The sequence below is a fragment of the Clinocottus analis genome, unplaced genomic scaffold, assembly GCF_023055335.1.
Source record: "Clinocottus analis isolate CAN_PGR_092001 unplaced genomic scaffold, fCliAna1.0.p SCAF_7, whole genome shotgun sequence".
Taxonomy (NCBI): domain Eukaryota; kingdom Metazoa; phylum Chordata; class Actinopteri; order Perciformes; family Cottidae; genus Clinocottus; species Clinocottus analis.
In genome coordinates, this window is record NW_027176229.1 from 9,477,985 (window position 1) to 9,492,049 (window position 14,065).

Here is a 14,065-nt window from a genome sequence, read left to right on the forward strand (position 1 = left end):
TCGTTTTTTTTTCTCCTTTGCAGCCATTTTACTCATATATCAATCTTCTATTGTAGGAAATCAATTCCTTATGGTTGAAGCCCGCCTCTCCCCTCTCCTATCCCAACCCCGCCTCCGTCGTACCTCCTTCCCCCATCGGCTCATGGCTTGCTCCCTAAGCTCTCATTATGTGCTACACAGTCCAGGGTCCCCGTGTCGAATCGCTAATCAACCACCCTGTCTGCAGGCCTGCTCTCTCAATAGGTGCTGAGTGGCCTTTGTTCTCCCACTACTATTTGCTGCATGTCAATAAAATAGCAATGGCCACCTCCTCCTCTTAGTTACCTGGGCCAGCCATAGCTGCAGGCCTGCTCCTGCAGTACAAGCTTACAGGAAAATGAAACAGTCCCACCTGCTGGATTCTGAACGCTAGAGATTGGGGGAAGGATGGTGATTTGAAAAGGAGCGGCAAGGTCAGGGGCAGAGGGGATTGAGGGCATCTCAGCCAGGGTGGAGTAAATGAGAGAGCATGTTTGTATTCGACTGGGCAGCTCTCCTTTGGCCAGGTCAGTGTGATGTATCACTAACCTCGGCAGCCGGCCTGACTCTGTGCAGCCTCTCACCCATTAAATAATGAATGGAGGTTGACCCTCTGACCAACTAATCAGCTTTTCGCCGCCGTTGAATCAGGATTGAGTGGAGGTAGATGGAGAATGTGTCTGGCTGACTGGCTAGCGGGCAAGCTATATGACTGGAGTGTAGACATGTTGATGGAAAAACACAAGGGCTGTAAGGGCTTCCCACAGCCAGATTAGCAAAAGCTCTTATTGAAAGTAGGCATCACTGCTGTGGAATCTAAGCCTGGTGAAGCTCGCCTCCAGTTCCAACAGTGATTTGTTTGACTAAATCCAGGCAGCTCGCAGGACATACTTTCTTTATCAAGAAGACCAATGTTCCTGTATTGACATAACACTTATGATCAAACTATGGTGTTTTTGAGGTTTGGGCTCGTAATTTACAGTTACATAATGTGCAAAAGAGAGCTGGAGGTTGGTAGTTTTATGCATAAACTAAACCGTCTTTCCTCTAACACCACCTCACTTGTTACTGAGCTCGAACAGCAGCTTGTGTGTTCCCCATATTTGATTTGAATATTAAAATGGTCAAAACTCCTCGTAGAATACAGAGAGCAGATGGGTTAGCTAACACTCTCAGTTCAGGGAGAGAAAATACTTGTGAAAAATTGGAGAAAACCAAAAAATATGACTTGTTTCTTTATTAATCTCTGGGTTATTACTTCTCACAGACATAGGACAGTTTATGAGCTGGGTGATTTGTTTTGGGAGAAAGGGGCTGATATTAATGCTCCCTTTATTGATAGTGCTAATGCTGTTTGTGCAGCCATCCCTGTCGGAAAGATGAAAATAAATAGGGGGAGCTTGGCGGAGATAAGACACGTGTTTAATTATTAATTGAGCCATTACTGACAGAGATTGCCTTTTTTGATTTAAAGCAGGAAGGCCTGCTTCAGGGATAGAAAAAGCAATTACAGAATTCCCAGCTTGCACCGCCGCTGCCCATCGTTTCAGCTTCCACTGCGAGAGAGGAGCGAAAGGAGACAAAACACTTCCACACACACACACATATACACTCACACACATACATTTACACTGCGGTGTTCCATAAATTATTTTAATTCTTCAATATTTATAGCGTTTTAAAATTACGATTACAATGTCATGTACTATTTATGTAGCTCAGAGTGGCAGGCAGTCAGATGGAGCAAGCCACATTACCCACAATCCATGGCACCTTGAAAAGCTGACTGAAGGGAATTGTTTGGTTTTATATGATTTAGGATGTGATGTCAAACTGCACCGGCTCTTACAAGCCGCTTGTTTTCAAAGACACTCCTGATTTTTCTATGCACTGCAATTAGCTGGCTTGTAAAATCAGTGCTGATATGTCATGCTATCCCTGGGTGCACTCATTGGCCCCTGTAGAGCACTATTATATCCATTAGAAAAGCAACTGCTCTGTGCCGAAAGCCCAGTGTGCATGAAATATTAACTTAGCCCCTGTTTAGAGTATTGGGTCACTGCAGATTGAGCTTTAATCACGAAACAAAAACTCTGCTGAATAGTCAATGTCTTTCTTGTCTGTGTTCGCCATTACATGTCAGAACGTTTGACACCCGTCAGTCAGTCCTATCGGTGCCTGTCATCTGTCAGCGAGCCCGTGGGTGGTGATCAGCTATTGTGACAGAAAATGGGAGTCACATTGAAGGCTGTGTGATTAGGCTTCATTGTGTGACTCTGTGTTCATTGACTGAATATGGATTCAGCTTTAGCTGTCGAGAGGGAGCAATTACAGAATCACTACAGGCCATGAGGGAGTTTTAGGATAAGTTGTCCGGGGCATGACCAGCATTTTGGCTCCTATACAGCTTCAGTGTATAATGACTGGGGTGTGACATCTCTGAACTGTGCTTTCTATCTTACTACAGGTTGGTATACAGAGAGCTTCACAGTGTATATGATTAAGTCAAAGTGAATATATTGAATCACTTCAATACTGAGCAGTACTGTGCTGCCTCAAAGCCATCCGATACACAACAGAGGCCAATGATCTGTTGAGGCTTTTCAGCGCTGTCTCTTCAGTTAAGGTTAAATGATAGAATGCCAGCTTACTGCCATCTTGGCCTTTCCATGCACATGATTCCTCTCACCTGTCACAACATCAGCAGCGTTGCACACCATGATAGAAAGAAGCACATGTGAATATATACTGTCGCTTTGACCCGGAGGTAACACTTACACCTCAGTTGACATTTCTATTTGTTCAGTCAACAATTGAAAAGAGGAATTTTCAATGTTGAAATCAGGTTACAGGATCACTGGCATTAAGACAAAAGGTTAAGATATTAGTTTTTTGGCTATCCTCAATGGGCAAAGCATTGTGGAGAAAACATAATTCAATAAATTAACATTTTAATCAAAGTAAACCCATTGGCAGCCAAATTGCTTGCTGAACTAACCCCTCTTAGCAGCTACTGTGGTCTAGTTTACCAACAGCTCCATTATAAACCAAGGTCTTAGCTGTGTGATGGGAGCTGATGCTTCACCAGTGAGTGAGGAAATCAGAGGCTCCCTAACTAGGGAAAAGCTTTTTGGCAGATAAGCTGCAGCCCCCGCAGTTAGCTAACCAACATGTAAAACACAGGTTGACTCCCATCTTGGCAGGGAAGCACCATTGGCTAAAATGGATGCTGGCTCTCTGTTTGTTTTTTCCTTTAGAAAGGATAAAGGGAAGAATTTAGAAAGGGTAACTCTAGAGAGCAGTAGCTCTCATCACATCTTCTGTCTAATCTTAATCCCCTCCCTCTCCTCCTCCAATGCAGCCAGCTGCAGTGTGGAAGCCATTCTTATTGTTTACTTGGAATAATACATGACCAGCGTCTTATCACTACTGTCAGGCCTGGAATGTAAAGCGTGTCGCCTGTGATCACTTGAAGGTTTTCTTGTTTTTAATCCTTTATTCCAAGCTTGAGTCTTTCTGCCAGCGAGAGTGGGTTTTTCCCCCACCCTGCATTTGTTTGAAGATCCCGGTTCCCTGCTATGTGCGTTTTAAGCTCGTCTGTGTTGAGCGGTACAGAGCCAATGTTGTTTGCAGATGAGGCTGTAACGCGCATTGACAGAGCCAGATGGTAGGCGATTGTGGCCAAACACGACGCTTGGATAATGTACAATCACTGGCGAGGGGATAGTTGTCAGCCTAGATGGATATTACAAACATGCTTGTAATGGATTGGACATTTTGGGAAGCGTTTCACACAGGCTTGTAAAGATGGGGAAACCATCGCCAGGAACAGAACGGATGTAAAACGCTTCAGATTCCATGACGGACAAGGACATCCATGTATTATAAGAATGTGTCAGGGAGGATTCTTCGGAAAGGGGAAATGGAGGTGGACCCAAAATCAAACAGACGTATCAGACTGCCATATAAAAGTATTTTCCAAGTATTTCCAGATGTGTGGTCTATGTATTTGTTCAGTATTCACATGTTGAAAGCGGTAACTTGACACACTGCTGAGAAAGGGCTTGTGTTTTGTTCTGAATTTCACTGGGCACAAGTGCCATTAATGGTCCCAGTGTTTGTTAACACTCAGGTGGTAATTTGCTGAGACACAGGGGCTGCGTTTTGGCCATTTGAGGGAAGATTTAAAAAAAGAATATGCACAGTGTTGCCCCCTCCAATATTCAAGCGGTCATCTGTTTGGCTGTTGTTTTTGGCTACCGGTGAATTCCCTGTGCTGGGCCCTGGTGGCGGGGCCCCTAATGGCCTCTGACTGGCTGTAAAATCCCATTCAGCAGAGCATGAGCCCCGACCTCCTTGGCTGTTGGGTTTGTCTTGCTGCATTGAGGGGTGAGCAGCAGGATTGGAAATTCACCGCTGTTTACTTTGGGAGGAAACGAGAGACATTGCTCCAATTTCAGATGACCTATGGAGAGGTGTATAAATAGCAATATTGGCAGTATTGGCCCGAGCTACACTAACTGATATATGGTCTTCGTGTTATTGCCCTTTTGTTAGAATTTTTGTTTTTGTATTGTAGCTCTTATTTGGACGGTGCGCGTTGTTTTTCGAGAAAGACCATAACCTAAATTAAGGCATTTTGGTTATGTATCAATCACTAATCCTACAAGGAATGGGGTCTGTTTTAGTGTTCTAAAATATCCTTTTTTTTGTTTGTAAAATATTTAGTTGGGCTTTATTGACTCAAGGACTAAATATTCAAACTTATTGCGTAGCATAACAAAATTAGTCTTTTTCTGGATCAGTCCAAAACTATCAGCAGTGATATCTTCAAAAGATCACATCTGTTGAAAGCTAACACTGACAAATTACATCAAATTCATGGCTCCCTGTGTTTATGGAAAATATTTATAGACGGCTATCACTAATAATACAGGTAATGACTCATCAACTGTTAAGTGCAAAGCAAATACTGAAGTGGCCTGGGCTCCTTGTCAGCTGTGGCACACTGTATTAGTGTGCTGGGTTGGCGTAGCACTACACTAATCCGGGTAGCAGGTGCCACTGGAGCCAAGGTAGAGTGGACATGTATTTCAGGGAGGATGAGCCATCTGGGTCTTGATACTTTATGGTGCTTAAAACACACTCTCAAGTGTGACACTCCCAGCACTTACCTTTTAGCTGCACACAATAATCTAAGCGCTGGCCACTGAAGGGAGAGAGGAGGCTTTCAGGAGAATTTACAGGGTTTGATGTGGTGTGGAGCCTACGCTTCGACACGGATTTATGAAACAGTCAGACACACTTGGCTGTTTGATTTTGATTCCTCTAACTCTTTCAGTGTTGTTTTGTCATCTGCAGTCTGAAATATGTCACGCAGAAAGAAAAAGTTTTTTTGCTTGTGTGCCAGGCTGCCTTGCTCGACACTTCTAGGGCCTTGTGTTGTCTTGTTTTTGTTTTTTCCTGGTGTAGTCTGTTTCATCTCACAAGCGATTTGGCTCGTTGCTGAGTCCAATTTCGCTCCTGTTTCACTGTGCAGCCTCTCCTCACAGATATCCTCACATTCACACATTTCCCCAAACTGACACGACACCTTCACACACCAAACAAATCAATTCTTCACTTGCCGCAGTCGAAACGCCACAGTGAAATGCAGGCATTTCAAAGCAGCCCTGAAAATGTGTAGGCTGTTGTTCATGTTCCTTCTCCACTACGGCTCGTGGAGGCTAGACCCAGTATCCTACTTCTTTCTGTATGTGTGGCTAGGACTTAGAGACGGTAGTTAGGTTAGCAGCAGCCCCACAGAGCAGGATCCAAGCCCTGACTCCTAGTTTACCCGACAAAACTCCCTGCCTGCTACTCCTTCTCCCCTGCCTTGTTAACGAACCTCTTTCTCCCCCAGCCCGGGTCACTTTATTCCTCCTTCTCTGACATGTTCTCTCGCTCTAATCAAGAATGATGAATGGGGCGTAAGGAAGGACAGCAATTCTTGGAGAAACCTGATATACCCTCCAATTGTCACTCTTTTCCTGCCATGGTGGAGAACATGGTGGTTGGGGGAGAGAGGCTAGAGATTTTGAGGAGGTATTTAGTGTGTGTGTGTGTGTGTGTGTGCGTGTCCATGTGCGTGTGACAAAGCTCTGTATGAGAGCTGTTTCAAACATATCCATCTCAGTCCTTGAAGTGTGTCATCAGCCGTGACATGTAAAATAACAACAATTTAGAATGCACAAAGTCTACTTTCAAATAGCGCAAGCTCGGTTTGTTGCAGAAAAAAAGAAGTGTCGCTCATAAGAAATGCAGGTCTTTTGGCATGTGGCCATTAGCAGGGGAAAATGGCAGCTCTAGTCTTGTCTTCAACAGCTGCTTGGTCTCCATCTGTAAGCCTAATTACCCAATAGCACCCCAGGAGCAGCTCAGCAGCAGGATCTTCCTATAGAAGAGGCATTCATTACATCAGTGTGTCTATACTGGACAGTGTGTTTCCCTGAGGCCCGCAGATATGTGAAACTTAATCCCAAGCACTTTAATGCACACTGGGGTACTATCTTTGGACAAATACTCCACTTAGATCTTACCCTTTTTCATTTACCCTCCCTGTGGGGGAACTTTCACATACTCCCAAGATGATGTCAAGATACTGTACAATATGTTACTTAGTATGAAGTAGTGCAGTCAAAATATTTCAGTATTTTTTGTTTGCTCGTTATAGCTTGTGAAAAATTTGCTGTTTTTTATAGTAGTGAACAAAAATGTGTTAGACTGGACCTGGATTATGATGAGCATGTATCACTCTTTTTGATATTTGAATATATATATATATGTGTATATATATTTGTGTGTGAAGGGGTGGGGGCATTTATATGTATTTGTTTGTCCCAATGCAATTCCTCTGGCATGCTGGGATACACAATGTACTCTTTTGAATGATTAAGAACACTGAGCCTTGATTAGCAGCCCCGGCCTGAAATAACAAGATACTGTAAACAAAACACAAAGAAAAAGTTTAGTGGTTGATTGACAATCTAGTTCTCTGGCAATTGTTCATAAAGAAGAGGTATTTGTTTGTAGACGTTGCCACCTACAGAATACCACCACTTGGAAAAGACACTGCCCCAGCATTTTTGGCTGTCAGAGAATATTATTTGATATAATGAAAATGGCTGCTGTATTTGCATGAAACAGATGAGTAGCTCTGGAAACATCTTAGTCTAAACCACAGTTTGTAATACTTACACCGACAAACCTCTGTCTCTACAAAAACACTTGAGGAAATCTGATATGTTGGCCAAGATGTTTGTTCTGTCACTTTCGTGGCATTAAAGTGCAACGGCTGCATATGTCAAAACAGAGAATGAGGTATGGCGAATGGTAAGGAGCTGTCAACTTTTCAATTGTTGCGTTGCTTTCTGAGTGAGAAGTGAAAATGGAGATAGGGAGGAGGAAAAAAAAAACATGCAGGCTCTTTCAATCCACTGTCAAGCCACTTAGGATTTGTTAAAGGATTTTCACCCAGCCATTTCCCTTCCATTGAGAAGTAATCAGTGCGGCACTGAAAGATAATATTATATCCACTTAGAGACATGTGGGCTCCATGCATGCTCATACATGAAAGCATTGCTTGTGTTGACATTGCTTAGTACTCACTCCCTTCATTTCTGCTTAAACTTGGCGCTTCCTGGCAAAAGGATCCTCGTCTTTGTGTCTCTTGAATCTCGTTCTTTCTCCCTGTCTCTTTCTTTCCTTCCATTCTCTGTGGATTGTGAGCCAGTTGGTGGGCTAATAGAGAACGCTTTCCTGTGGGGCACCAAAGTGATAATGTTCAGGCGTTATGCAAGCTTAAGTAAAGCTGACACGCTGCTCCAGAACTACAGCCCACACTGCGACCCACAGCGGTCCATGGAGAGACTCTGTAAAGGTCTTAAAGGTATGGAAGACGCAGGGACGCTGCCACTGTCCTCCCACTGTTCTGCTGTGATGTGGAAAGCAGGAGTTAAGTCTTTTATTAGAAGTGGCAGGCGTTGTCTCCAGTCACCTCGATAATTGCAGCACCACGTCCACTGTTGTAATCAATTGAGACAGCTGCTGCTGCGGCGTTCAAGTCCATCAGGCAGGCGTGTCATGCTAATTAATGAAATGATAAGGTGAGTGCTTGCAGCATTTCACAAATAACTCCTGAGGGCTCGCTCCCCTTCTTTTCAACATGAAATTAATTCTTAAAGTTCAGTTCTCCCCTCCCTTTCCTTGCCTGTTGGTTGTCTGTCTGTCCCCAGCGGCCTTATGGTATGAATGGTGACCAGGGTCGGTGATGGGTCAGTGACAGTGAAAGGGGTCAAATTCCTCACTGGCAGGGTGGGCCATGTCGGAGGAGCCATTAGACTTGAGCTTTTCTATCCAAGATGTCCACCCTTTTATTTAGGAGTGCCCAGTGGCACTGACCTTAGATGACCCAGCTGTGTTCATGCAGGCTGAGTCTGATGGCAGTCACAGAGCATATGAGCTCTGCTAGAACCAGCTCTGCAGGGGATGGGCCCCGATGGAGATTCAGAGAGAACAACTGTGACTTGTGAGTGTGAAGGTGTCTTGATTTTCAGCAGCATATTAAAGCCAGGGGTTAATGATGGCTTAACAACGCTTTTAGATGACCACAGGACCTTATATGACACAGTCAACATTTAGAGCTTTGTCATTCTCTCTCTCTCTCTCTCTCTCTCTCTCTCTCTCTTTCTCTCTCTCTCTCTCTCTCTCTCTCTCTCTCTCTCTCTCTCTCTCTCTCTCTCTTTCTCTTTCTCTCTCTCTCTCTCTGTCTCTTTCTTTCTCTCCTTTCCAATTTAAAGATGTGCTCAACGTTATTTGTCTCACTTTCACAACACTGACGTGGGTGCCATGAGAGGTGAATGTGTGCATATGTGTCCTGCACCATATGGCTGGTGTTTGAATTGGGATCCAATATGCACAGGAAAAACTGATTCATCCCGCAGCTTGAGCTGCCAGCTCTCTAAAATGAACATTAGGTTCTCAATTTATGCCTGGGCTTTGACTGTAAACGTGTTACAGCTTAACACCCATCCCCATTCTGCTGCCATCCACTCCTTTTGTCAGCTGCGGCAAAGAGACAGAGGGAAATAATTGAAACGTGCCAGCTGTCCCCACTCTTTAGCTATCTTGGCCAGTGTTTTACTCGTCCACTCCCCCATTAACATCTCTGAGTGATTTGCAAAAACGTCGCCTTGGCTCCCCTCGTTACCAGCTTGGAGATGCTCGAGGCAGATTAAATAGTGTGAGGGAAAGCAAGCCATTGCAAATTTCTCCTATGATTTTATTATTAGCACCATGATTCAACACTGCTCAGCCCTTCTGTTCCTCTCATACAAAATCATTTTGTTGAAATCACCCCACCTTTTTTTTAATGACATGAATACCTCACAGCAATGAAGTGTTGATTGGCAAGAATGCGGTTTTCTGCCTTCTGCCAGTATCTGTTATAGCCATCTTCCACAGTCACTCACTCGTAAGCTAAGCCTTGGCTCTGTGCAGTTTGCTTGTCTAGAGAGGTACAAAAACCAAATCATTGTGAGCTCAACCGTCAAGAGCAGCAGAATATTCTGTCAACCAGAGCCAGCGGGAGACGGATCAAGACAGCGTGCATTCTCACATACCTTCTGCATCCTCCAACGTCTTTCAGCAGATATGCAGCTTTATTTAAATATCTGTCTGTTCATGTCCTTATGTTATCACAGCCTTGACTGTTTATGCCTTAGCAAAGCCACGAAGAGAGTGAACCGCAGTGTTTGCCTACTATATGAGAACACCCAGTGGCCTAAAGCTTCTCTTAGCCCCCGAACCCTCTTGTTATGAAAGGAATTTGCATACCTTCGTATTTTATCTGAAAAAGCTTTTTGCATACAGGTTCTATTTTCCTGGATGTTGTAAATACTGGCATGGTGAGCAGGTAATTTATGCAACACTTATTTGCATTCACAGCATAAGTTGGCTGAGGGTTGTAGTTGGAGGCTGAATGAGAATCTTCCTTCGGGCCCTTGTCTCATTCATGAGGTCATAGGGCCGATTCGCAGGTAGCCAGATGTGTATTTAAAATAAAGTGGTTAAACAAAACATTTTCAAGTGAATGCTTGTGAAAAGTGACAGTTTTGCAACTCAAAGTATTTGAATTATCCACAGACAACAGACCATAGTTGAGAGGGATATCCTGGTCACAGCGAGGAGCCCTGTTATTCTTCATTGAAGTCTGGCCATGAGCTGCACTAGGTTGGGTGTCATCATCAGACTGGTCCAAGTCATTCAAAGCTAGGCCATCTGGCTGCATAAAGGCCACATAGGACCAGATTGGTGCCAGCTCTCCAGATGTTCCATTGGGACAAACAGGGTCAGAAGTGAAGGATATTGTAGGCAGGAACAGCTGTGTAGCGACACTATTCAGCCCAGAATATTGCTGGACACATCAGTCATGACCAGCGATTTCCGTTGGCCTGTTCTCCGTCTGCTACCGTAGTCCCTGTGTCCCTTCTTTCTCCACCACTCCAACCCCCAACCTTATATCACTGCAAACTCAGGCACGTGTGCACAGTGCAAGGCCCAATTCCCCTGAGTAAGCAGTGCCACAGGAACAACTATAAAAAGATCAATACTGTGATGAGATGTCATCTGGTGAGCAGACCTGCCAACACCCCCCTGGGAATGTCCCTGTCCCCCTGGTGCACTAACCCAGCTAACAGGAGAGCGGGAGGGGGCCCACCACCAGGCCGCCCTCCAACCTGCCTGACTCACTCACACCATCTGCTCAGGTTTGCGGGGCAGGCCTTCAGGACAGCACGTTTTTTGTACTGACACTCGTATGGCATTTGTTTCACATGGCTGCCTGTGGCTTGCCTACTGTTTTCCTCAGTATGTGATTGCAGGAATAGGGAAGTGTGTTCCATATCCTAAGGAAAGGAAGATCAAAACAAATGCAGAATTTGGCAGTTTGCTGAAATGCTTGAGACTCCAGTTGACAGTTGTGAGGATTTGCGGCGAGGGGACAGTGTTTGTTGCTACATATATCCCTTCGGTGACATGTGTCAGAGGCATTCCTGTCATCTTGTTAACACTGCGTATTAGGTTACAGTCAAAATGGCTGCCGCTGCAACAAAACGGTGCAAAAGCAATCTATAAGTATTCACAGTCAGTGTTTTCTACCATCAATTTTATTACTAGTCGTCTTGAAAGCCTGATTGCCGCTAAATAAGCTGCAGTTTAATGGGCTATCACACTATAACTCTGAATTTATATGGAACATGAATATATTCCAGACTGTTGCGAAGAAGTCATTAAAATGATTTCTCCCATATATATGGTCAGATTGTTCTCGCTTTGAGCTGCCCTTCTATGACATGAAGATGTTGGGGTGTGTGTATTATGCCCACACTGAAAACTTGTTTTTTGTCTGTTCTGTTGTGTGTGTGTGTGTGTGTGTGTGTGTGTGTGTGTGTGTGTGTGTGTGTGTGTGTGTGTGTGTGTGTGTGTGTGTGTGTGTGTATGCATGCTTGCGGAGGGATTTTAATGAGCGACGAGTTAGTCCAGGTTGATACTTCGCTGCCTCCATTAGAGCCCATTAGAATCATCGTTAAGATAACCCGGCGCTGGCTGTGTCTCTGGCTTCCCTGCATTAGTATTAGAAACCCCTCTCCTAGTGGTCGCAGTGAGATTTCCTTCAGTATCACTCACATTGTGTCTGGGAGAACAGGTTGCCACGGCAACATCACCCAACGGCGACATTTTGACTGGATATTTGCTTCATAGCCCGTTTGTCTGTCTGTGCCCCTCTCTCTGTCTCTGCCTTTTAGTCTTGCTCTTTCTCTCTCGCTTGCAGGGACGAGAGCCTGACAGTTTAATCTAAGCCCCAGACCCATATAAATCTGGAGGTCTATATACGCCTGGACCCCGAGATTCATTTGAAAATCGTGACACCTTAGCCAGCCCCAGTTCTCCTATAAAACGCAAAGAGCAAGGGAGGGGGGTGCTTAACAAATAAAAAAATAAAAGCTCTGCCCTGCCTTTTTATTGGTCTTTTTATGGGTGTTAGGATCCTTGAAAGATTAAGCAGCCTGTTAATAGGGACTGGATATTCCATTAGTGGGCTGCATGTAGAGTTCTCACTGGCTTGACAGCAGCTCCCGGCTCTTCTCATTTTTTGTTACCGTCGAGAGTGCCCATGGAGCTTTCTTAATTGAGGCACTAGTAAGCCTTCTGACTGAAGTACTGCTGCATCTTGGCTGTAGATTAGAGCTGCTTAGAGTCTCATCTCCACCATGCTGTCTTCTCTCTTCCTCTGTCCCTATCTTAGTTTATCAGTGTGTGAACACTTTCTTTCTCAGATTTTGTTTTTATGCTTGTGATATTTTTGTGCTTGAATCAAATTCCACCACTTTGATGAGTTCGGAAGCTACTGTCGTAGCGCTAGTTACCATCCCCTCAAACTCAATGTCTTTGTGGCCAATTTGCTTTTCTTTTAACTCTGTGAGAAGTAAAAGATAATGCACTTTCTTTTTCATTAAGAATCATAAGTGCCTTGAGATTTTATGTATGTAAAAGCAGTCAAGATGCTGCATTTTCTGCCACTTTCGTTTGCCTACTACAATAGCATATAATTACAGTCATTAAATTGCAACAGCCTAAGTATGAAAAGCCGTTGTTTGGTGGAATGCTGATTATAAAAGCTTCTTGTCTGTCGAAAAGACTCCGGATGAATGGCAAAGACAAAGTGGTCGGGTTCAGAGTGCTTTGCTGTGGTTTCCTAAATCCCCTGAAAGATCAGGTAAGGGGGAAGGGAGGCGTAGTGGCAGAAAGGCCACGATAAAGGGCCACCATCTCTCCTCGCAGCACAATTGAAACATAATTATTTCATGCCAGATTGTGTGCTCAGCAAAGCCTTGAATAGGGGCCGACATTTAACTTTAATTAGCTGTGATTTATTCATACTGACTCGATAGCGGGAAGAAATTGGATCATCTGATTATAGTCGAGCATGAAAATGACCTGATTAAACACTTAATGGAACCTAGGGAGAAGAGAACAAGATGAACCCTGGGTTGAAGACATTTGGACAGCATTATATAGAAAGAAAAAGTTTTACTTGTCATTGGTCATGTATATTCTCTGAATACACACAGTAGCAAACAGCTTTTATTGTTTATCTGTTATGCGATTTTGGCATCAGAAACAGGGAGATGGACCCTGATGGAGATTCAGAGAGAAGAATTTTAGTGAATTGTAGCTTTACATCAGCCATCGCCAATACATAATAGACACCATCAGATGTTCTTCTTACATTTTGCTGTTTCATGTCTTCTCAGGTGTGCCAACGAATGACTGTCCAGAGTCCAAGACTTGTAGCTCAGCCAAAGTATCAGGGCTCCAGCGCAGCCAGGAGCAGAGCAACAGTGAGGTGCCCTTCACGCCTCCTGTGCCCAGCCCCACCCCAGCTTCGGCGCCTACGGGCTCCCCTGCCCCCGCTGCGGCGGCGGCCCCCCCAGAGCCCCCTAGGTCGTGCCTCCCTACCCCGCCTCCTGTCAGTGTCAAGAAGGAGCACCACCCTCCACCCCCTGTCCCTACCCCTCCCCTATTGAGGGCGCCGCCCCACCCCCAGCCTCACCCTCACCCTCACTCTCACCCTCACCCTCACTCTCACCCTCACACTCACCCTCACGCTCACCCACACGCTCACCCTCCTCACCCACACTTGCACCAGGAGGCCCGTGGTCTTCCGCCCCTACAGCACCATGCAAGGCCAGTAATCAGCCACCAGGTGCATCACCCGCTGCAGTACAGCAGCCTCCACGACATCAGGTACGTTGTTACATGGATACGTGTTATTATAGTTGCAGAGACGTACAAGATAAGAGTTATTTGTGCTTGATTCCTGCCAACAAAAAAATCAGCAGCATTTCAATCTCAGTCAGTCGGTCAGAGATATGTCTGTGTAAAATCACTAGAAATCTCAGCAGGGCCCAATCCTGGGCTCCACACTTAGAGAGTCATAGACTTTGAT

The 14,065-nt window shown here is 44.8% G+C and overlaps 1 protein-coding gene across 6 annotated transcripts in view; it reads left to right on the plus strand.

Moving 5' to 3' along the window:
* Nucleotides 1-14,065, plus strand: part of fbrsl1 (fibrosin-like 1) — a 254,489-nt gene that overhangs the window by 224,437 nt on the left and 15,987 nt on the right. For all 6 annotated transcript variants that reach the window (XM_068604520.1, XM_068604518.1, XM_068604521.1 and 3 more), the window contains exon 7: nt 13,371-13,863. In XM_068604520.1, the coding sequence (XP_068460621.1) occupies nt 13,371-13,863 (493 nt within the window). The remainder of the gene's footprint in view (nt 1-13,370; nt 13,864-14,065) is intronic.